The sequence below is a fragment of the Sinocyclocheilus rhinocerous genome, unplaced genomic scaffold, assembly GCF_001515625.1.
Source record: "Sinocyclocheilus rhinocerous isolate Xijiao unplaced genomic scaffold, SAMN03320098_v1.1 scaffold1169, whole genome shotgun sequence".
NCBI classification, from domain to species: domain Eukaryota; kingdom Metazoa; phylum Chordata; class Actinopteri; order Cypriniformes; family Cyprinidae; genus Sinocyclocheilus; species Sinocyclocheilus rhinocerous.
The window spans coordinates 226,901-253,174 of NW_015650322.1; the positions used below are offsets into that span (position 1 = coordinate 226,901).

Below are 26,274 nucleotides of genomic sequence, written 5' to 3' on the forward strand. Positions count from 1 at the left end.
TATGCAGGCTGTCGGTCTCATTAATGTTAATCTAACAATAAAAAGAAAAGAGGGAATCACTCGCTGTTCTTGATTGAACTGCTTTTGTAGTTTTAATAATCAGTTTATTTGTAATGAATATACTAAATTGATTTTTACATTTAATTGGCCTATTTGTTTTTCTTACTTGAATGCTTATGTTTAGATGTAAGATTAAAAAAGTAATGCACTATTTAATTTGTTTCTTTCTTACATTATATTTGTTCTACTGTTTATTTGCATCTTTTTGTTCAAATTTTTAACAACAAAGATAAAAAAAAAAAAGCTATACTGTGATTATTAATATAGTAATTATTATTAAGAAAAGAAGTGGAGGAAAAGATGCAACGTTGCTAGGTGATTTTGCTTTGGAACATTCAGAAAACTTTATCTCGATTTTTTTAAACTAATTTAAAAAGTATAACCCGTAATATTTTAGTAGTATAATGCATTATAACGGTGGGTGCAATTATTTACAAGCACAGATATTACAAATGCATCATGAATATCTTCATAATGCATACTTTATAGAAAGAGTTACCAACTGTTGATATTCTAAAATCATTCAGTTGATATGGGAGAGATATTAAAACAAACCTATCATAGACATGGCTTTCACTGAAGAAAAAAAGTAAACAACAACACCGTAAGAAAGATTGTAATGCATCATCTATATGCACATTTTCCTTAATTTTTTGTAGTTTTTGCCTTACCTGTTAAACTTCCTATCTAGTGCTATCAGTGACGCTAGATCCAATCCAAACCATCTGATGACATTATGGTGATTATTATTATGATGTAAGAGTTTGTGTAATGAATCAGTGAATTTGCAAGCTGGCACGTGTCTATATCAGGTTAAATGAATGCACGGCAGTGAGTGTGTGGCCATTAAACTCTGTAATCTTTCTGAAAGGCACAATTAAACTGTTTATCTAAACATACACATACAGACAGTGTAATCATCTCACATTACCAACAATCAGGCTTAAACAAACATCGGCAGACATCCACAAGTCCGAACCTCTAATCTCCAGATTAGCAGTGATATTCACAACACAAAGGAAGCCCTCTAAAGGAAATAAGAGGAGGAGAGAATGAAAGGTGTTGGTTTCAGGTGTTTATGCAGGTAGAGAGGAAGCCAGTTCCTGCCGAATGTTTGAAAGAGGCCAAAACACATCACCAACCAATAAACTGTCAAATTCTTTGTCTGAAGAATAAGGAAGAGAGGACAAAAGCCTCGTCAGTGTTTTGCGCTTGGCCCGAGGTGCTGGCAGCGGTGGAGGTATGTACAGAATGTGCTGTTTTGATAACTGTTAACGATCACCACTGCCTGAACCTCGGATACCTGTTTGTTTAATTCGGCTTTAATATCTGCAGCGGTTCTATACTAGATCTGATTTCATTTGAGGAAGGTGGGTGGAGTTAAGACACCCGATCTGGGATGGTTTAACCTCTTTGTCAGTCTATTTCAAATATACAGCTTAAAACCTAATTAAAACCTTATTAGCCTGGGAAAAAAAACAGCGCAACTACAATAAGGAGTGCGCACACAAGTATGGCTGCTCCTCTGGACTCCTGCAGACTCCAATGAAACCGGAGAACTAAAAAGAAACAAAACAAACCGTAATAAAGCGCTCTCCTCTGGTGGTGTTTTTGTAAAATATGCTGACAATTCCCAGGGTCGCTCAGACCACCCCTGAGATCATCATGTGTGTATTAAAAAGTGTTTAAGAGTGAAAGTGAGTCATCAGGGAAATGCGTGGTGTGTTTATGTGAACATAGCGGCTTAGTGCATGTGTGTTTGTGCACCACAAGGAGCATATTTCATTCGAATTCATAATTTTGTAAGATTCAGCATTTTAAAAAGTCTTTAAAAAAATTATGACAAGCATTAATGAAACATTTGTGTGTGTGTGTGTGTGTGTGGGTTTGATGGAATCTAACCATTTAAACAAAATGGACATCATCAAAGAGAATCGGCTGTTAAGCATTACCACAGATAATCAACAGTGTCAAGCACACCGTTTTACAAAACACCTCAAGGTTATTCCTCAAAATGTGTGTGTGTGTGTGTGTGTGTATGTGAGTGATGAGAATAAACTACAAATATGAAAAAGGGATGCACTGATATCGAAATTTTCAGATACAATAGATGATTTGTTTTTAAAACAAAAACAAAAAGCATGGCCATTATTCATTTTGCCATTCAGACCCTATAAAATCATGTGCTTCAAAATAAAATCAGACATCAAAACCTTATAATTTTAAGAAGAAAAGATGGGAAATATGGATCTTTTACTGTTTGGGGAAAAGTATACTGCTCGAATGGAAAAAAAATAAGATAATAATAATAATAATAATAATAATACAATTGTGATGATGTTAATAGAAGTTACTACCTGTATTGATATTGGATACAGAAATATTGTGCCTCCTTAATAAATACCCATTTGTGTGACTGTGAATGTATTGTGAACTATGAGGTTGTGTGTCAGGAATGCTGGGTAAAATTTGACTCTCCACTTTTATATCGCTGTTGATCATGGAAAGCTGGGATTCAGTTATTCTATATTCCCTGGGTGTGCATATGTGGATGTGTATCTCAGAAGCTCATGTATGCCTAATAAAATTCAATATTCTTTTTTTTTTAGATCGCAATGTAAAAGAACAGATTTTATCTTTCATTGAAAACATTTCTAAAGTCAACAGGTAATACCACCAGACACATGTTTATTTAAAAAGGCTGCCAAAAAAGAACAAACCACATGAAACCTTCAGCTTTGGTCTGAAACTCTGATTTAAGAATGATTTGAAAATATTTGTTAATGCCAAATAACCATTAAAATTCCTAAAGAGAGGAAGTTTGGTCCCAGCGCTGAAAGTCTGTTGCCAAAATGTTCTGACATTGCGGAGCCATTTAAACTCACATTCCTGCCTAGGCAAACCTCCATCCCAAAAATCTGAACACAGAAAGGAAATACCATATCTACCAACATATAAACACACACACACACACAAGCCCACCACTCTCTACTCACCTAATGAGACATAAACAAACACATTCAATGAAACATCCAACCTCATGAACGTACAGCGATATACATGTGCGCACAAAAACACACAGACTTCAGTTAGAAATATATGAAGTTATAATGAAATAAATTTTTTTCATATTGGATTTGAAAGCCCTGAAATCAGAATCATATGTTGCAATTTCAGCGAGACAGACTGTGATATGTTCAACCTGTAGGGAGGTGTGTGTGAGTCAGTAGTCAGACTGTGTGTGTGTGTGTGTGTATGGAGGGTAGGAGGAGAAATACCAGAGTGTACGCATAGTAGAGGCTATAGATCACGAGCGTGATGGTGCGTGTGATTCTTCAACACCTGTACTGCATAAATTCTGAGCTACGGCAGCAGTACAACACAATTCTAATAACATAGAGCAAGAGTCAGCTACTGTAAAGATAACAAGACCCAGCTGTGTGTGTGTGTGTGTGTGTGTGTGTGTGTGTGTGTGTATAGAGTGTTCAGGCTTCCTGCACACCCCACATGGTTTGTGTGATCAGGTTTTGATTGTGTTTGGCTACGTAGCCTGAAATGAGGCAAATTACTTTTTGATTAAACACTGCAAAGAAAAAAAAGGCCATAGAACATAATGAACAGAGCCGTTACGGAGAAACTTATGATGATAATGATAACAAACATGAAGTTTAGATGCAATAAATCTACAAAACATGGATTCTCTGCATTAAAAAAGCCCAGATTGTATATTTGCAAACATTGTTGACAGTTAAATAATTAATTAATTGTGATTGATAAAACTGCATTTTCAAAGTAAATATTCTACATGGCAAGTAAAAATAATGTCAATGCAAATGTATCCAGGTCTAAAATATATATCATATATGTTGAAAATGTAGAAATCATTTAAAGGTTTTAACTAAAGATTAGCCATGAAATAACAAACAATTTTTCCCCCAAAATGGTAGCTGTGGGGTAAAATTTTATTTTCATATTTATCCCATGACATGACACTGCTTACCCCTAACAAGGGTCAGGTTGTGTGACTCGACTTTAGATAAATATTTCTATGGCCCTATGTTATAAGCTTTCTTCAAATTTCAGTTGAGAGCAGACATCCTGAACTATAATTAGGTATGCAAGTTTTACCTCTTCCTTCTTCTTGCCTAGAGAACAACTTAAGTGAAATGTGGCACAGCTTACCCTACTTCCCCCTACAGCCCATACACACACACACACACACACACACACACACACACACACACACACACATATAGATATCTAGATAACACATTCACACAAACACTCACACTCTTGTTCTAAATTACCTCTCCTCCTCCTAAAAGCCAGCACTTCCTGTAGAGACAGGAAGCACTCACTCAGTCAAGCAGCCAGTCTCTACTGATTTCCTGAGATTTAAACAGAGGAACCATTCAGGCCATTTACACAAAATCATAGCATTCTCTCACTCCCTCTCTCTATCACACACACTTTTACACAATAATGAAGTGTATTGGTGTGACAACACTCCTGTCAAATAGTGATTCAATAACTACTTTATCTTCATCCAGAAGAGGAACATATTAGTCAACATCCCAACAAACCCACAGAAAAACAACATTCTATTTCCCTCATTGTCATAGCTGATAATGTCCAGATTACATATGTGTGTGAGAGCATTCATTTCGCATGAACCTATTTTTTGGCCGTTCAAATCTGATATGATGTTAAATCAATATGGTAAAGCTTATGAGAGAAAAATTCAGAGTGTGGTTGACTGTAAAGCTACAAACTATAAAATGTTTAATTGCATAATAAATGAGGGATTCTTTAATCTGCTCTGTGGATGAATTTACAAGTAATCAAGGATCCTGCCACCCACCAAAGTGCACAGCCATGCCCCCACACCCACCGTTCAGGTTTAATGGGCAGAGCAGTGTTTGACCTTTCACCCCTAAAACCTAAAGCAGCAACTTTGACCATTAAACAGTCCCTCCAAGCCTATTATCCAATCAAACGCATCAGCACGCACATCTGGATACTGCATGAGTGTGTAACGTAAGTGTAGAGATGATTAATACGGGGGGTGCATGGCAGACTGCAGTGTCATTAAGATGTTTAAACGTGACATGAAAAAGTGCTCTAGTTTCACTGGCTCAACCAGACCCTTCAAACTACCGTTTATCATGGCCAGTGTCTGTGTGGATCAACTGTTTTTCATTCAATGTCTGTGTGTGTTCGCACATGTGGACTGGTGAATAAAAAAAAGAGAATGTATGAAATTATATAAAGACAAGAAAAAAAAAATCGATATAGATAGATAGATAGATAGATAGACAGATAGATAGATAGATAGATAGATAGAATTACATGAACAAATGGATTGACAGACAGACAAACAGTTAAACATAGATGAATGGAAAGAAAGAGAGATAGATGGACAAACAGATAGAACTACATGGACACAACGGATAGATAGACAAATAGCTAGACAGACAAATAAATAGAGAGAAAGACATATAGACACAGACAGATCGACAAAAGGAGAGTCTATCAGTTGTGTTCATGTAGTTCTATCTGTTTGTCCATCTATCTCTCTCTTTCTTTCCATTCATCTATGTTTAACTGTTTGTCTGTCTGTCAATCCATTTGTTCATGTAATTCTATCTATCTATCTATCGATTTTTTTTTCTTGTCTTTGTATAATTTCATACATTCTTTCTCTTTTTTTTATTCACCAGACCAAAGGACAGAGAGATAGACAGACAGACAGACAGAGATAGACAGACAGATAAACATATAGATAGATAGGCAGACAGACCAAAAGACAGAGAGAGACAGATAGAGATAGATAGACAGAGAGAGAAAAAGATAGACAAATATATAGACAAATAGACAGACAGACAGACAGATAGATAGATAGATAGATAGATAGATAGGCAGACAGACCAAAGGACAGAGAGAGACAGATAGACAGAGCAAAACAGAGAAATATATACAGACAGACAGATGTGCAGAAGTGTGTGCGTATGCATGATTGAACGTGGAGGTTTAGGAGTCTGCGTGGAGCTCAAAATGGGTCCTGTTTCTCCGGGTAGAGCCGTATTTGTTATTTCTATTATTTAAGACAAATGTAAAAGGGAAGAGACAAACAGTGGTGCACCTGTGAAATGTGGCCCCAGGGAAACACATGGCTCTTCAACTATTTCCTGGCCCTAAGGGAGGGGCAAAGCATAACCAGATGAGGAGGTGACTGGATCGGCCAGGTCAGATCGGGTTGGATAAGGACATACGTGTGTGAAAGTGTGTTTGTGTGTACGCACATATAGTAAGGCTATCGTGTTCACTTCCCAAGCAACTCCACTAGGACTACTGAACCCAGACGTGCAACAAACTCCTAACAACCTATTCGTGCACACAAAGGTGACGAAAGATGACGGGGTCCTGAAAGCATCATTTAAAACATGTCAGTTAAGTGTGTGAGATGCTCCATTAGATACAGCGGGTGAGAAGGTAAGAAAACTCATTAAGTCACTTATCACCTCGTTACATACACACACGGGCACTCAAAGGATGGCCAGTTACATTAGCCTGTGATCACCGAAAGGATGCTTTTGAATTCTCGAGGCGGGCACACTGACAGACATATAGCAGAGCATGATATTACCCACATGTATAAATACATTTGCGCACAAACACGTTTACACACACACACACAAACGCAAATACACACACAGCATGCTGAGGCTCCACAAATCTCCCTCCTCCTACATGACACTAGTTTGATGGCAGCCTGCGTCCGTCACACCATCAGATTTTTGGATAAATAGCAAACGTGGTCACGTATTGCTATGGAAACTCTATTCTTCGCTAAAACCAGCGCCTGTCATCACAAAGATTACCACAGCTGACTGATGACCCAACAGCAGACTGTAAATGTGGACAGCACACACACACTCTCAAAGGAGAAAGCTGAGCTCTCCTGTTTTGGTGAGTGTGGGCTGATCGGCAAGAGTTACTACAGATTTATTACATTCTACATTTGTTCACCAGATTATAGAAATTACACACATGCACACAGCTCTGGGTAACACACACACAAATGTTTGTTTTTGTATTTTTTATATAATAATATAATATAATATAAAAATATTCAAATGGACAAGATTTGTTTGAAAGAGAAACCATTTGCAGCATTATAAATGTATTTACGGTCACTTTTGAACAATTGAATGCATTCTTGCAAACCTAAAATATTAATTTCTTAAAAAAAAAAAAAACTTTTACTGACACAAAACATTTGAGCGGTATACGATATTACTCACTGTTTATAAAGAAAGTAGTATTAATAAATACTACTTCACATACTAATTTCAAAAAAGTAGTATGTAGTATACAGTACTTATAGGCAGTAAGCAGTGCACTTATCTTCCATTCTCAACAGACAGACAGGTCAAGAGCTCAGTACACACACACTATGTTCCTTCACTGTTTCCGAAATGATGTGTTACAGCTGTACACTTTTCTCTGCATACAGATGCCATTTGGCAAACGGTCTCTTTCTCTTGACCACAGACTCTCACACACACAGAATCTCTCTTCTGTGTCACTTGTTCCCCCAGTCTTTTTAAAGCAAAACTCAGCAAGAGTGACTTTGTGTGTATGTGTGTCCATGTGACATATGCTGCCCTAACAACTGTTGTTTTAACTGGCAAACCCCAACATTACAAAAGCAAAGTGCCTGTGTGCACTTATAGTTTTCCATCCAATAATGTACAGCATAAATGGTCTTTCCTACTTATTAATAATTCATGACAGAAAAAAAAATAGTGTGTGTGCACGTGTGACTCTGGATAAATAAATCATGAAACAGGTGTGACAGATACTGAAACATCTGTCAGCTTTACAGGACAAAACCGAAGACAGAAGCAAAAAAAAAGAGAGTCAGAAAGAGAGAGAGAGACAGAAAGCAAATATGAATTATTTATGAGTGGAATAACATGACAGATGTGGGATATTTTCATTTCCAGTAAGTAAATGCAACTCACAAACACACACACACACATACATTTACACACTAGAACTTTGCATCACTTCAAACGGTGCGGTCTGGACTTCCTCTCACGCTCTAATGGACAAACAAGGTCTGTCTTGAGTCTTGAGTCTCACACACAAACGCACACTCACACCTGCACTGCTGTGGGACTAAAATTGATTTATTTATACATGTTTCATGTCACTTTTTTGTCGTTTTATAGTCTAATTCCCATGACAGTGATACAGGAACACAGTATGAACATGATTGTCATTGACAGTAACCAAAAACCCCCAAAATTTCTGACTTTATAAATAGGAAGAAATTTAAATTTATTGTAAATTTATATGTACAGACTTAAAAGGATAGTTCACCCAAAAATGAAAATTGTCATCATTACTCACCATCATGTCATGCCAAACCTCTATGACTTTGTGTTTCTTTTCCTACAATGAAAGTCAATGGTCTCCAAAACAACATTAGACCCCACTCACTTTTATTGTATTGACAAAAAAAACAAACCACCATAATATTTAAAAAAATATCTTCTTTTGTGTTCCACAGAAGAAAGAGGGTCATATAGGTTTGAAACGATGACAGAATTTTCATTTTTGGGTGAAATATCCCTTTAACTGTAGTCACAGCAGTGTGTATTATTATTAAAATCTGTCTTTATAGCGAAAACTGTGTACCTTTGTTTAACGGCAAACACAAAGCAAACACACAGAATCTTAAACACAGCTTTTTTTTGGTGAGGATTAACGTTGCGATAACGTTGTGTCACGGTTAGACCCGGCTGTGTGGAAAACTGGTGCGCTAACATGGAGGAAAGTGGGAAAATGTGGGCTGTTGCAAACCATGGTACACAGTCATGAATGGCACAACACACACGCACACACCCCTCGTTACTTTCTGCGGTGAGTCAACAGAGGGTTACATTTACTTATTTGGTCTCGATGTTGCAAAAGACAAAAACTCGGGCGCTTATTATAGAAGCTGTCAGGGGAAATATGTGACTCCACTGAATAATGGAGTGTGAATAAATATGCATGTGTGTGTGTGTGTGTGTACGTGTGTGAGTGTCTCCACTGTAATGACAGATTTTGGCTGCTGACTACGCAAGAGAAGAATGAAATGGACAGAAAATGGAGCGACATAGGAGGTCTGTAACTCAGTGAGAAAAGACAAGGTGAGAGGTGACGGAGGGGTCAGCCAGGTCTGGGATCAAGAGCATGTGGGTGTGACTCCACACTAAGAGAAAACAGATGTTAGCTGAGGGAGCCTGATATTACAGCGGCATTATGGACGTGGTGAGTCTTCATATCTATTCCAGAGAATGAACAGACCGCAGACCATTAGACTGGATCCGTCCCTGGAGCCATTAATTCAAAAAGAAACGGTGCATTTGTGCAAAAGAAGAAAGAGAGACACAAGTTTTGTTCCAAAACCTAGTGAGCTGTCTTTCTGCCCACCGCCTACGTAGGCAACATTCTAACTGTAATGGAACCTCAGAAATGACCAATTTGGAACGCTCTACATAGGGAGAAGGGTAGTACACAAATAGCACTCCGCATAGGAGACTAGACTTATAATTAAGAGTATGACGTTAGCATGTTGCTAAGCCAATTGTGAAATAGATAAACAATGATAAACAACAAACACAAAGATTGGATTTTAAATTTCACTTAGATTTTACATATTTTTATTGTATATACACTAGCATTCAAAAGTCTGGGGTCATGAAAATTTTTATTTTTTGAAAGATTTAATACTTTTATTCAGCAAAGACGCATTAAACTGATCAAAAGTGAGAACAAAGACATTTATAATTGTTACAAGATATTTTTTATTTCAAATAAATGCTGTTCTGTTAAACTTTCTATTTAAATAATCCTGAAAAATAATGCATTACGGTTTCCACAAACATATTAAAGAGCACAAACCACAGAAGAAACGTTTCCTGAGCACCAAGTCAGCATATTAGGATGATTTCTGAATGATCATGTGACTCGGAAGACTGGAGTAATGATGCTGAAAATTCAGCTTTGCCATCACAGGAATAAATTACATCTTAAAATAAATTAAAATGTATTTGTGATCAAATAAATGCAGCCTTGGTGAACATAAAAGACAAAAACATTTAAAAAATGTTTAAATAAAAATACCTTACCCCAATGTCTGATTTATTTTTTAACTGAACTTGTCGCAATGCATTCTGAGATTGCCTTCTTCGTTTAAAGGGGTCATAGAATCAGAATCAGAATCAGAATGAGCTTTATTGCCAGGTATGTTTACACATACGAGGAATTTGTTTTCGTGACAGAAGCTTCCACAGTGTAACAGAATGACAGTGACAGAACAAAAAACACAGATAATAAAAAAAATAAAAAAATAGAACAAGTAAATAAGGAATAAAAATATATAAATTGACAATTGTATGTGCAGGTGTAACTGACATTCTAAAGTCAAGAATCAGTGACAGTTTTGAATAACTATACACTAAACATTTTTCGTGGCCTCATACTCATGATATAATATCCATCCCTGTTGATTCCTGCCCTTAAATGTGATGCCACCTTAGAATTTGACCAAAATGAAGTATCTTTGGAGGAATCATGATTAAGAAACTGACCTTCGTAATAACCTTCGAGTCAGGAACGTGCCTAACATGCCTTAAAACGCTGCTTCCATAGTCAGCTCACTAGGTTTTGGAACAAAGCCACAAAAAATATAAAAACACCCTGATAGACTGAATGCATATGAGCAACAGAAGAGCTTCTTAACTCGCTGAGGCTGTATTGGCATGTTTATTTTCTGTACTGCACTGCCAAAACACAGGCATGATAACAGAACAATGTGATAAAATTCATCTCTTTCATCCACTTTCTAAGATTCTCCTCCACTCAATAATTCTTTTCCTCCCTTTCTTATCTCCCCTCGCCCTCATTATCTTCAGCTCAGTGAGAGGCTGAAAGTTGAGGATTCTGGTTACAGAGGGCATGTGAAGAGAGGGGAGAAAAAAGGGAGAGAACGAAATGAGAGCATCTGCTTTCATCCTCAACACAGCGGGGAAGTGCTCAGCCATGTCAATCACACAGACAGCCAGCTGCCACACACACACAGATGCACAAACACACACATGCATGTCTCACGATGGAATAAACCCATATTCATCATCATCTCACATTCCTGGGGTTCAGTAACATTTCAACTTGGAATATATAATTTTTTTCAACTACATATAATTAATTTGCTAAATACCCCACATCATTAGGCACATATCAAACCTCCAGAAAATCATATTTTCCCACCTCAGGCATTAAAGACCTAAAGGTTATTTTCATTAAAGATTATTATTATTTTTTTCAGATTTAGACACCTTTTATTCTCAACCTCATAACGGACAAAATGGAATTTGTTTAAAAAGGATTTTACACAGAACTTATTATAAAACAAATCTACCTCCTGCTCATGTGTCCCTCATAAAAATGTAATGATAACAAATGTAACATTTATCATAATTTTCAAATTTGTATGTGTCTGAAGTTAAAAATTGTGTCTATGGTCTCTTTATTTTTGTAAAAAAACAAACAAACAAAAAAAAGTTTAATTTAGATGTTTAACCAAAACATCAATTTTACTGTTTTAGTCCTTAACGTGTCAGATGGTAATCAGTAAGAAATGCTTTCATTCTTAATTTTCTTCCCTATTTAAAAAATATTAATGTGACGATACATTGCCTTCCATTTTATTGTTCAGTTTTGTTTCTCTCTCATATTGTCCCCTTCTTTCTGGGTCAGCATATCTGCATGCCCAGCATTGTCTTTCTGCTGCTAATGTGGGTGTGATTTCTGATGTTGAATGCTTGCCAAAGTTTAAGTGGACATATTACATCAAACATTCAAAAATATGAGTTGTCATGATTTTGTTAAGTATACAATGAATATTTTATATTCATAATATATTTATATAATTTTTAATACAAATTATTAATAAATTTAGTAAATAACTCAACCCTGTCACAAGTTTACGGGGTTTGAGACGGGGTTGTGGTTTTTCACACAAAATGGCCAGTGCTCCTCGTGTAGTGTAGGAGAGCAGTCCATATATAGCAGCAATAAAACAAGTACATTGTATATACTTGAGGATTAAAATAAAATATTGAAAAATAATAATGTAATATGCCTCAAAAATATTACAGTTATCACAAACGGGGTTGAGTTGGGACATGACTTCAAAGTCTGTTTTTTATAAAATATCTTGCTTTTTTTTTTAGACAAATATTTTGTACAAGGAACACAAATACATACTTACATTATTGCCAAAACTATAGCCACTGTGCACATTTTGTTAATAATTTTCTAAGTACAAACTCAGGGAAGTGCCTCAGGGACATGACAAAATGCTTGGTATAAGATAGAAATTAGACATTATTTTATGATAAAAATTATTTAAAAGCAATAATTATCTTTATTCATTATAATGGGCATACCAAAGTATTGTTAAAAGTTTTTAATACTTCATTTTGGTGAACCACCACTTTAAAAAGTCTGAGGAACTGAAATAGTACCGAATCCCAGGAATGACCCATATATACGTCTGCAACTGTCTTATGCTCAAAAAGGCTGCATTTATTTGAATAAAAGAAAGGTATTACTGTGAAATATTATTACAATTTTAAAAAACTTTTCTATTTTAATATATTTTAAGATTTCATCCTGAAGTTGATACATATTTTTCATACAAATTGTATTTTTCTTAATGTATAGACAATTCAAAATAACAGCATTTATGTGAAACAGAAATGTAACAATAATATTATAAATGTCTTTACTGTCACTTTTGTCGATTTAACGTGTCCGTACATTTCCTGTATGTGTGTGTGTGTGTGTGCGTGTGTGTGCGTGTATGTGTGTGTTTTTCTGTACTGCACTGCCAAAACACAGGCATGATAACAGAACAATGTGATAAAATTCATCTCTTTCATCCACTTTCTAAGATTCTCCTCCACTCAATAATTCTTTTCCTCCTTTTCTTATCTCCCCTCTCCCTCTCCGTCATATCTTCAGCTCGGTGAGAGTCTGAAAGTTGAGGATTCTGGTTACAGAGGGCATGTGAAGAGGGGAGAAAAAAGGGAGAGAATGAAATGAGACCATCTGCTTTCATCCTCAACACAGCGGGGAAGATCTCAGCCATGTCAATCACACAGACAGCCAGCTGCCACACACACACAGATGCACAAACACACACATGCATGTCTCACGATGGAATAAACCCATATTCATCATCATCTCACACACGTCGAGGAGTCTAATAGTCGCTCACAAACACGTATGACCTTGTCTCCCCACAGAGAGCTTTACACAAGTTCAGGAATGCCCTGTGTTAAATGCTCAGCTAAATCAACCTTAAAATCAGCTCTTTCCCTAGATCACCTTACATATTGTGGGTGTGTGTACGTGTGTGTATCTGTGTGTTAGCAGGTTTTAAAGCTTGTAGTCCAAGTTCTCCCTCATGAAATGAGGGAATGAATGTGCGCGCGCACACACACACACACACACACACATTAAGGTGGTCTCAGCTTGCAGCTGTGTTTATTTATTCTGCTGGATGCTGGCCACTGAAGTTTAAGGCCTCCACCTCCTATCCCCCCCCCAATAAAAACAACAACACTCACACACAAAACCAGCCACTTCATACCAAATACCCCTCAGAGCACCAATTCCAACAAACCCCTACAACACCCGCTGCCTATCACAAAACATACCCAATTAGCATAGACTCTGACATTACAGCGTTTGCATTAGGATTTTGGTTTTACTACTATTAATAATTAAACTACACTAATAGTTACTATGTTTATTCTGATATTAATACAAATAATAATGACAATAATAATATATCTGAAAAACTATTATTAATTATACTTAAATATAAATACAAATATTTTCAATATTTATTATTATAGTAAAACTGGGGGGGTCCAGATAAACCATACATTGTTTGGTCCCCATGAGGAAAACAGCTTATAAATCACTAAAATGATACATATATTTTTTTGAAAATGTAAAAATTCAAAATGTTTTCCTCAGGTTTAGGGGTAGGGGATAGAATTTACAGTTTGTACAGTATAAAAATCATTATTTTTCCCCATAAAACATAAAAACCCAAAGTGTGTGTGTGTTATAAAATGCGAATATCCTATTGGTCGAAAAGTTCCAGCTGGTTTCCTAGTCTCCTCTGAAAACGATCTTTTTGGAAAATCCTATGCAGTCTTCACACAAAGCACTACGGCCATGAAATAAGACTCTCTCGGAATGATGGGTCGTTGCAGGTACAGTTGGTTATCGAGCTAATGAGTGATTTGACTGGCCGTCGGGTTCTCATAAAGACCAGCATGATTCATCTCCAAGCTCTCTTTAGTACACGATTGGTTGGCGGTGAGGATGGATGCGTGAGGTGAGAACGAGGACAAAATCATTTTGTTGCTGGAGAAACAAAGCGATCTGAGGTGAAATCATCTAAAAAATAACAAAAACATCAGCAACCTCTAAGACCCCTTTGAGAGTTTCGCGCTATCAGCTCAGCCTGTGTGTTTTCACAGGAATCTTTGAACTTCACTTCATTTGCGCCCTGATTTTATGTATGTTTTTAGTGGAGGCCTGAAAGTCTGAATTCCATAAAACTATAAAGCTTCAAGTTTCTATCAGCTTATTAAGTCATACAAACTGCGGGCCAATTAAAACTGTGCGTGGGTTCAAGAGTTTACACAAATATACAATGTTGATCTCCCACTGCCTCGACTACATATCTGTACACTAATACTAAAAAGCACACACTTGGGCACACAGACATGCATAGAAAAGGCTTTGATCTCACATAAACTACCGTTCAAAAGTTTTGGGCCGTTATGATTTATTAATGTTTTTGAAAGAAGTCTTTTTTGCTCACCAAGACTGCATTTATTTAATCAAAAACACAGTAATATTGTGAAAATTACAATTTAAAATAACTGTTCTCTATCTGAATATATTTTAAAATGTAATTTATTCCCGTGATGGCAAAGCTGAATTTTTAGCAGCCATTACTTCAGTTTTAAGTGTCACAGGATCATTCAGAAATCAATCTAATATGCTGATTTGGTGTTTACATTTTTTTTTTATTATTATCATCGATGTTGAAAACAGTTGTGCTGCTTAAAATTTTTGTGGAACCAGTGATACATTTTTTTCAGGACTCAATAGAAAGTTAAAAATAACAGGAAACAGAAATCTTTTGTAACATTATAAATGTCTTTACTGTCACTTTTGGATCAATTTAATGCATTATTGCTAAATAAAACTATTAATTCATTTAAAATGAAATCTTACTGATGCCAAACTTTTGAACAGTAGTGTACACACATATCTGAGATAAAACTATATACAAGTTAAAACAGTAATAGTTACTGGCATGTTCAAAAGTATGTCTACAGTGTGTGTTGCAACAAACTCATTCTGTCAAACATATCTCTCACTAAAGATTTCACACAGACTCAAATAGCGTGTGGAAGAATCATGGAGTTGAGGCCTTCAATAGGTGCAGGACAGAGATCAACAGTGCGAACAAAAGATGATTGACATACTGTCTGTCTGGAAAAATGTAATCCTATGAGTCTGACAAAGGATTTTTAAATTTTTGTAGTTTGCCTGGAGGTAAAATACATGGAGTAGAATACATGGACTGTTTCTGTAGTGAACCGCACTGATCTACTCCATCTCCACACACATGCACGACTATCACAAATATACACACGCTCACAGCTTTGGTCCGATTTCCCGAAATCTGCCCCAGTCCTGAGCCACATAAACCTGGCTGCATGATTCAGCCGCCTGGAATACCAGCGTTCCCACAGGAAACCTGGAGCAGCTTACACATGCATGCACACACTCATACACACACACACACACACACACTCACACAAACCTAAAGCTCCCACTCTGGCAAAAACCTAAAGGAACACAGGTCTCTCTAATCCAGGATAAACACGACAGCACGGTTGTGCACTCAGAGGGTAATTACAAGCAAATTGAAAAGAAAGTGCAAGGTCAAAATACATATTACATATGGCAGACCAAACTGAATGTATAGTTATAAATAGTTATGTATAGTTATAAATTGTCATTATTATAAATAATTATACTATATATAATTACAGTATAGTTATAATTATAGTTGTAATAGTCGTAAATGAGAAAATAGAGCTTTATACTTAGGCAAACTGATGAACAAACTTATTTCCATATTTCATTTAAACAGTAGGCATGCTTTTATCATTAATAAAATGTTATATATATATAAGATATATATAAAATTCCTCGCCAGTCCCAAACACATATAGCTTGAATTTTGAATGTTTTTGAAAGATGTCTCTTTTGCTTACCAAAAATACAGTAAAACCGTAATATTGTGAAAAATTATTACAATTTAAAATAAACATTTTCAAATTTAATATACGTTTAAATGTAATTTATTTCTGTGATGGCACAGCTGAATTTTCAGCAGCCATTACTCAAGTCTTCAGTGTCACATGATCCTTCAGAAATCATTATATTGTGATTGAGAAACATTTATTTTCACCAATAAAGCCACTACCAATGGAGCTGCTTTGGGATCCTTGATGGACTTGATTTAATAGGTAAAACTAATTTTAGTTGACAACGGCATAAATAGACAGCAATAGCGATTTGCAAATTGCTACTTCACTGGAGAGAAATCATCATTTTTCAATAGGTTGCTGATGATTTCATGCACTGTCACTCTCATTTTAGATTTCAGTTTATCAGGAGCTTCATAATTTTTTTTTTATCAAGGATCTTCATCATAGCCAGCTGGCAGACACGTTGACATATTTATGGAGCAATAACGTGTGACCAATGAATCCCTTTCTTAAAAAAGTAGCAACAGAAGACACCTGAACTGATGTACTTTTTGTATCTATCATTACCTCAAATAGTAATGCTTGGAAAAAAACTAATAACTAAGAACGCAGACTTACCATTAAACAGGAATGCACATTAATTTATTTAAATGTATATAATAAAGATTTTATATATCTATATAAAAATGTGAAAATGTATGAATATACCGTATATATATGCCCTCATCTCAAACTAATCAGTATGCTGATCATCAATATTAATTTAAAACAATTGATTACATTAAATTAAAGTGATTCTAAATGAGCTTTGGTGTTAATGTTGGGAGTCCTGAAAGTGGCCTGACATTTCAAAACAAAATATAGGGCTGAAAATTCAATGTAGCACTCACTCTCACACAGACAATGTGGCAATGGGTTGGTACACAATGTACCATGGAAGAAAACCGTGTAAAATATGTACATCCTCAACACAACTGAAGAACGAATGTGTGAGTGTGTTCAAGTACCTCCACATAATCTTTGGCATGGCCCCAGTCTCGCTTGGAGTCCAGATTCCCCAGGCTGAAGCACTGCAACTGCCCAAGATGGATCTTCGCCACAGAGCGACTGATCTTCCTAGTTACAAAATTTGAACCTGAAAAAACATGTACACACAGATTTGAAAAATTATTATGAAGCATTCACTCTCATTTTGTCTTTTTGCATTCTTTATTCTTTCCTTGTACCGGTCCATTTCATTCATTTTTGATCACCCCCCATCCCCCCCAATACACATGTCAGTGCAAATTTGCGTGTTTCGGCCAAAGCGAATTGAGAACTATGGCCGTCAATCTGTCCTTCTCATTCACACAGGCAGAAACACATACTAACAGTCACACACAGGGATGAAATCAGACTCTTGTCTAGTCAGTGGACCACCCCAGAGAATCTGTAAGCCTGTCCAAAGTCCTACTGAGCTGCCAGACACACACACACACACACACACGCTTCATCTGTGGGAAACCTTGGACGCTCTCATGTCCTGCTGGGTTCTGATATAGCTTGAATCAGACAGAGCTGGGAGTTCTAGACGAAAACCTCCACCACCTATAATATCAGGCCCGGGTCAGAGCAGAAACACACTTCGTTTAAGTGTATAAGTGAATGACGACTATTACGCTCTTGACTTGGGCTGAAGCCTGCATGTGTGTGTGATTCTGGCTGTAAAAGCTTTCTGGAGAGAATCAGCATCGCCGGGAAGATCATGCCCTATAATTGCAAAACAAAAGTCAACAAAATTGGGGCGGTCTTAAACCTTTTTTCTACTAGCCCAGTCAGGGTAGATTTCAACTCGCTCTGCTACTATTGTTTTCCACTGCGCCCAACATTTTTAATGATTTTATAATTTCATGCTTACATTTATAATTGTAAATGTATAATAAATACACAATAAATACACAAAATACACAAAGGTTTAATATTTAGTTCCCATAGCTTAAACAGCAAATGGTCATGGGTTTGATTCCCAAGGAATGCATGAACTGATGACATGTCTATAACTCACTACATGTCACTTTGAATAAAACTATCTGCCAAATGTATAATTGTAAATTCATTTGAAAATTATTTAAAAACCTTTACAAGCATTCCTGTAGCTCAAACAGTAGATCATGGCCAAAACACACACATTTGCCAAGGTTCAATTCCCAGGAAATGCATGAACTGATAAAATGCACTTTAAAATACACTTTAAAAGCAGTGCAAGTCACTTCTTTAATAAAAAGCACCTGTCAAATGCATAAATGTAAATTTATTTAATTATTTCAAAACATTCAAACAGTAGACAATGGCACAAGCAACGCCAAGGTCATGGGTTTTATTCTCAGGGAAAGCATTAACTGATTAAAAAAAAACTACACACTGAATACAATATAAGTCACTTTGGATAAAATGTAAGTCATGTTGGATCTGCCAAATGCATAAAAGTGTACATTTTAAAAATATTATTAGTTATTAAACTTTTTTTCACACATATACATTCCATTATAATCAAATCAAGTTGTCTTTACCAAAAAATAGCAATACAGTTTTTACTAATAAGCAGAATTCACAATCAAATGTCATAGAAAACCATATGTTTATGTTTTCAAGGCGTAAAAATTCTTGTACGTGACTGAAAAAAAAAAGATATACTGTAGCACTGATCCAAAACAGCGGCCCTAGGCCAGTGGGTCATCTTTACTGCTGAGCCCTGATTTGCAATGTAACCTGAAATTAAATGAAAAAAAAAAATCATAAGTGGACACTCTTTCCACTTAGATGGATGTCCATCATGGGCCCCCGTGCACAGGCTTGCTGCTATCACAAAAGGGCTCTTTCTAATCCGTGCTAAACGCAGCTCACGACCAGGTGCGTGAGCTTGGCATGAAAAGAACGGTTTAAAATACCACACTGTAAACAGCCAGGTCAATCCATCGTCACAGACAAACCACGGGGGGGACCCGAGGATCTGATTTCGTTTCACTCGTTTGAAAAAAAAAAAAGAGGGGGGAAAAAGTAAATTGAAGCCGATTGACCAAACCATGGTCCACAATAATGGGCCGGCTATGCGTCTGTGTTTAAAAGTCCAAGACAGGCCATTTCCGCGCACCGGCTCCTGTTTCCAGTCGGAGTATAATTAGGCCGTCTCTTAGCACACGGTGGGAAGCCGTGACGAGGAGCAGAGTCGCAGGGAGTCGACCGCAGCTCGCGCTCATCAAGACTAAAACAACCCAGTTTAGGGCTGGTTTAGACCGTGATTATGCGAACGGGATCACGGCAAAGCCTCTAAACACGCTGCAGACCTGCAGGTGTGCATGTTAACGGCAGAAGGTGCCCGGGCGTTGTCAATGCACATTTTAAGAGTAATGACCTAGGGTAACGTTGAGTATCTAGGCGAAATTTCTAACCAGGTGGAAATAAAGTGCAGTCAAGATGTCTGGTCTATCAGTCACTGACACTCAGATATTTCCAGCACGTGAAAAAACGACTGTCAGTACAAGGCCCTGTTCCTGTTTCTTGACACATGTCTGAACACACATTCATGCAGATGTACACGCAACCATCGGATTGCCACGTTCATTTAAACAAATGACAAAAACACACAGCAGCGCCCTGCTCTCTTTCAGGACTGGCAAAGCTACAGTGTCAAACCAGAAAAACAGTAACAGCGCTCAATAATATGGTTGGCCTGCTGACCTGGAGGCCATTTTGAGTTTCGGATCAGTTGACTGAACTGTCACTTGTCCTATTGGGTCAGTGCTATATCATACTTTTTTTTTTAAGCACGTATATGCATTATTATGCCTTGGAAGCTTAAACTTAGTTTTCTGTCTTTTAGTTGAAAATTTTGTCTTGGTGTTTTCAGTACAGCTACATACAGAAAACGCCTAAATATAACCACATAACTTCACGTTATTATTCAAAATTTTCTTTTTAAAGATTTGATTAAAAAAAATTATATTTGTGATAATGATAATGATAATGTTTTTTTATTTATACGAAATTAATAACATTTAGAAATGTCAAAAATTATGAATGTAAAATAATTATATTCTTAATACAGTATATAAAAGTTATTTTCTATAATATATTGTGTAAAAAATTTTTTTATGATAAAAAAAACATTGAACCTCACACACCTGAAAAATCATAGGTAGTTACATAAGACAAAAGACATTATAAAATAAATTATATTATAAAATAAACTAAACGAACTATTATAAAAAGGCTAAAGTAGTGTGCGGAAGGGTTTTGTCTTTCTTCAAATATTTTTATAAAATAAAATGTACAATATAATAAAAATAATTATGTAAGGGTCTGTGAAAATATTGGCAGGTCAAGTAGAAATCTGAACAAATGGCCCAACCAAGCAATCAGAAAAAAAAAAACTTATTGTTGAGCCCCAAGTAACCAACCATGTCAGCTTTTTGGAGCGCATGTGGGAGTGTGTGTCGGAGAGACAGAGAGTGAGAAACAGAAAGTAAGAGAGATACAAGGTGAGGAGAGATGTTTAATTTGAGACATTAAAGGAGCATCTCATTCACTTCCCTTCTTTGTTGCCATGACAACATGACAACACAAACACAGGTGTGTGAGACGGGTAGATGAGGAGTGAAAGAGCAAACTGAAGTGAAATACCGAAGTGAATTCCAAACCAGATTAACTCATCATCGCCGACCCGCCCAATGAGGGGAGGCTACCACTGAGATCGGACAGGAAATTAAGTTGGCTTTTTTCACACTATCCCATCCATCTCTCTCCCTATCTAGCTATCTCTAACCCTCCTCCAGCCCTGTACTCCCTCTTTCCTCGACTTCCTTCAACATATACGCACACGCTTAGACAGTCTAGTTGGCTATGTTTGTGTCACCGGCTTAAAAATCCACACCACTAATGCTAGCGGATGACATCACTGCTCTGGGGTTGTGGGTGGGGGCACAGAACAACACTCTTGTTGTTGAGAAGATGTCATGGCTGCACCCTTTACCAAATGTTGTGTCATGATAATCCCCTGTAAACCAATCACAATGGGTTTGGCCACACATATAACATTCTCCCTGGACACTAGCATCACTTCCTTTAGTGTAGTCTGCAGAGCTGTTATTGAATGTTTCAGAACTTATAATCATAACCTGAGCCATCTTGACATCTAGATAAATCGGATTCTGTGACACCACAAAACTGTCACTCCCATTACAATCACTGAAAATATCTACACTTTAAGCACTTGACGGGAGAGATCTAGTTGCTGTGTCAGGCCACGCACTTGCAGTGTAAACAGTTCTGTCGCGCCACGACTGTCATCAAGGCACTAACAGACTGTTCGCGGCATATTAACACTTCAGAGGTTCCATCTAGTAGCAAATATTTGTTATTTGAGCAAACTTTGAAAGCTTTATGCCTAAAAAGGAAAATTTAATCTAAAATGAGGATGTCTTACTGTACTGTAATGTGGCTTACTGTAATCTATCCTTTGGTTGTTGTACTCTACAAATTAATTAAAGTGAATTTATTTCTTTAAAATACATATTTACATGTGTAGTGAGCATTATGGTACGTAAAAAAAAATATATATATTTTTTGCATATCGCTGAAAAGTTTGGGGTCAGTAAGATTTTACTTTCTAAAGAAATTGATACTTACATAATGACAGCAAAGGCATTTCTATTGCTACAAAACACTGCTATTTCAAAAAAATGCTGCTCTGCATTAAATAGATCGGTTAATCAAATAATCCTAAGAAAAAAAACGCTGTATCATGGTTTCCACACTTCATTTAGCATTCTATATTTCATATTAGAATGATTTCTGAAAGATTATGTGACACTGAAGACTGGAGTAATGGCTGCTGAAAATTCAGCTGTGGCATCATAGGAATAAATTACATTTTAAAATATATTAGAAAGATATATTAGAAATAGAAAGCAGTTATTTTAAATTGAAATAACATTTCAGGATATTAATGTTTTTACTGTATTTTTGAACAAATAAATGCAGCCTTGGTGAGCATAAGAGACTTCTTTCAAAAACATAAAATCTCACTGATTCTAAACTTTTGAATGGTAGGTTAGGGTTAAATAAACAGTTCACCCAAAAATGAAAAAAAAAAATTCATAAAAATATATTTTTTGTGTCATACATTCGACATGAGGGTGAGTAAATGGAGACAGAACTTTGATTTTTGGGTTGAACCTGTAACATACTGGAAACATTCAAGAATTATTAATACATCTCTATGCAAGACTTACATTTTTAAACTCCCACTGTTCATTACTATCATTTTGATATGAAATTTAAAAAACAAGGTTGAGTTAAGTCTGACCAGAACTTATGCCTGTTTTGATGAAAATATGAGGTGATAAAAATATGAGGTCTACCACATAGAAGTGACTGTTGGTTACTGCACATTTTTCAAAACCAAATGAAAATGAAACCACATCAAGCATATACTTTTATCAGAAAGTGGCCCCCAAGTGAAGTAATCTCAGTATTCCTGCACTAGTTCTAAGAACCAAACAAACTAAAACAGTAAAAAGTTTTTTTCATCTTGTGTGTGGTGTGTCTGACCTCTTCTAGGACTCTCATGATTGAACAAGATCCCATTCACAGCAAAGAGGTTATAGGCTTCCCTGAAGTTTACCACTATCCAGTATGCATAGAGCTTAGCAGCACCTGCAAAAAAAATGATATATATATATATATATATATATATATAAATACATCTGTGTATCTATTTATTTATTTATCAAAAAATGTAAAAATAGAAAGACACAGCATGTTTTTAGATGTGTGTGTGCTGACCATAAGGGGATCGCGGGTAAAATGGTGTGGTCTCCTTCTGGGGAATTTCCTGTACTTTCCCGTAGAGCTCGCTGGTGGAGGCCTGGTAGAAGCGGACGGTGTCAGTTAAACCGCAGGTCTTCACTGCATCCAGCAGCCGTAGGGTCCCTACCCCGTCAACGTCTGCGGTGTACTCCGCAAGGTCAAAGGAGATCTAACAAACACAAGGCATTTATGCGTAAGACTTAAATGCAAAAGTATACAAGTAAATGGCTAAATGCAATTCAGTCCGTTGACATAACTCAATAACATAAGCCAAGAAGTTGCTAAAATAAACAGAATTTAAGGAAATATGAAAACAAGTAACTGCCTGGTAATAAAACTCAGCGCAAAACCCTCTAAGCTGAGAGAAGGAATCTTCTCTTTAGTTGATATCAAGTGTCTTTGTTTGCATAGAGCTGTATGCTCTGCTGTTACTGGAAAACACACAGAGCATCAAACAATTTGTCTTCTAGCTTATGTAAACTGGTTGAAACAACTAAATGTTGTATATGGATATAATGGCATTCAGTGCATATAATATCCAAGTCATCAAATGCAAAACACAATATTATCTAACAATGTTGCATTATCTGTTTTTTTTTTGTTTTTTTTAAGGAAAAATCACTAGTTTGATTTGAAAGATTTCAAACTATTATACAAACAAAACTGACTATCAACTAAAAATCTGAACCTTAAAAGATTTCGAGTGAGAAGGTCTCTGCTCTATTTTAACGAGTTCAGACATACTCGATTCCCAAACACGAGCGAGTCGGGGAATCCCTGACTGAAACTGAGATGTTAAAGATAGGGAGGAAAAGCAAGAAACAGAAAGATAGACAGGAACTGAGCAGGAGAAAGAGAGGGAGAGACTAACTCATCTAACCTGTTCCTCAAATTAGACAGACTTCTCAGAATCGCACCTACACGTTTTTTTTCCATCGAGACAAACCCTCGGCAACAGGCATGATCTACGAAATACCCTAGTGCACATCTGTAACCACACCTCAGAGAGAAAACAAAAGCGACTGACAGCTGATTATCGTGAGACTGAAACGATATTTAAGTGTCTTCACAACGCAAATTCACATCACTTTCAAAATAATCCTTATAATGCGGCAATGGATTGACTTTAGTTGTGTTGCTTGGCACTCATCCAATAGCTATCATTACCGTTGCTGGGATAATAGCTTTAAGTTTTTTGGACTGTGCAAACATGCTCTTAATTGTGAGCCAAAACATTCAATCATACCAGTTAGAACTAAGATAGACATGTTTCTGTCAGGTACAAGTAGATTTATGTCTTCAGATTGTGTGGAGAGCTTTCACGGCATCTTGCCGCGCCGCAAGCAATTTTCATTTCTTGGGCATTGTTTTCACCAAAGAAACAGCCAGGACACAGATTTCAAATATCATAAATGTGACAAAATAGTGCTATTAGAGGAACACTTACACCATAATTTGCTCGTTCCAGCTGTTACTAGTAGCAGTAGCCATTGCACTGATGCAAGTAAGCGTGCTGCGAACTCCTAATTGCTCCCTCTATGCATTTGCAGGCTAAGAAAAGATGTGGAAATTACGGGAATTTTGTTGTTTATGTAAGTGCAGCCACATTTTACACGTTATCTGAAGTGAGCGGGAGACTCATAGAAAATTGTGCTGCAAAAGCAGTTTCTTCGTGTTTCCACAGCAACTTGGAACTGTCAGGGGAGCAGGATTTACGTCTGACATCGGGAAAGTCCCCGTGGCCCGGGGCGACTCGTGCACAAGCGAACACCCTTTCTCTTTCGGCTCTACCTAATAACGCTACCCTCCTCTGTCGATACTACTCCTACAGTCCTCACGGCTTCGGCACGTCAGGATTGGAATTCATCAGCTAATTAAATCTATGCTTGAGATGACACCGACTTCCCTCGCTCTTCTGCCTGCTCAACCAGACACGCTCACCTCATCATTCACTCCTTCCCTCAAACATAAACACACATGTAAACATGGCAACAGCCTGGATCATTATGGGCTGCGGTTGGGGTTGCCCCAGGCGCAAGTTGTCTGTAGCAATCGCAGAGCTCATACAAGCATTAGTGTGTGAGAGTGGAGGGAGGGAGGGGAGAAACCATGACTGCGAATAATTAGGGAATCATTTAGCCCGCTACAGATGTCCTTAAACTGTCTCCATCCTTGTAAAAACAGAGCTCTATTTTTACCACATCTTATGTTTCCAGAAGACAACCTTTTTCGTCTCATATAGCCCCACAGCTCCATCAGTAGGGCTCATGAACCCTCTTTACTGACTTTTTTATTTTATAATTTGAATCAAACTTAATTTAAAAAATATATAAATAAACCAAGGTAAACGAATAATTAATTGAAAACTAAAGATTTGTTAATTTTATTTTTAAATTTAAATTTTTTTAAATAGAAATATTTAATTTATTTTAATGTATTATTAATAATAATTCAATGAAATTATAATTAATTACATAAAAATAAATAAGAAATGTATTTTTTTTTTAAATGAAAATGTATTTACTTATTTAATAAGAAAATAACTAAATAACAAAAACATAAACCAAAACAAAATGCATGCATTTTTTTTTTTATTCAATTATTACATCTGGTGTGGAAGAGCTTGACTGGCCTGAACCCCCTTTGAAAACCTCTTGGATGAATTGGAGGAGCGGGCCAGATCCCATCACCAATCATCAGTGCCTGACCTCACCGATGCTTGTGTCTTGTTAAACATTTAATTTCAAAAGCACGGGGGAAAATAAATCTCTTCCAGGAAGGTCTTACATTCGATTTTCGAACATGGCAGTTGGATTTGTACCTATTCAGAGAGATGCTGACGTTGGGTGATATGGTCTGGCTAACAGTCGGCATTCAAATTTCATCCCAAAGGTGTTCAGGTCTGGGCTTTGTGCAAACACTTCTAAAGGAAGTA

At 36.6% G+C, this 26,274-nt stretch overlaps 1 protein-coding gene across 2 annotated transcripts in view; it reads right to left on the reverse strand.

Moving 5' to 3' along the window:
- LOC107711642 (GDP-mannose 4,6 dehydratase-like) overlaps window positions 1-26,274 on the reverse strand; it is a 67,392-nt gene that overhangs the window by 19,932 nt on the left and 21,186 nt on the right. For both annotated transcript variants that reach the window (XM_016516644.1, XM_016516645.1), the window contains 3 exons: window positions 23,316-23,508; window positions 23,082-23,186; window positions 17,501-17,628 (listed from right to left, as the gene is read on the reverse strand). In XM_016516644.1, the coding sequence (XP_016372130.1) occupies window positions 17,501-17,628; window positions 23,082-23,186; window positions 23,316-23,508 (426 nt within the window). The remainder of the gene's footprint in view (window positions 1-17,500; window positions 17,629-23,081; window positions 23,187-23,315; window positions 23,509-26,274) is intronic.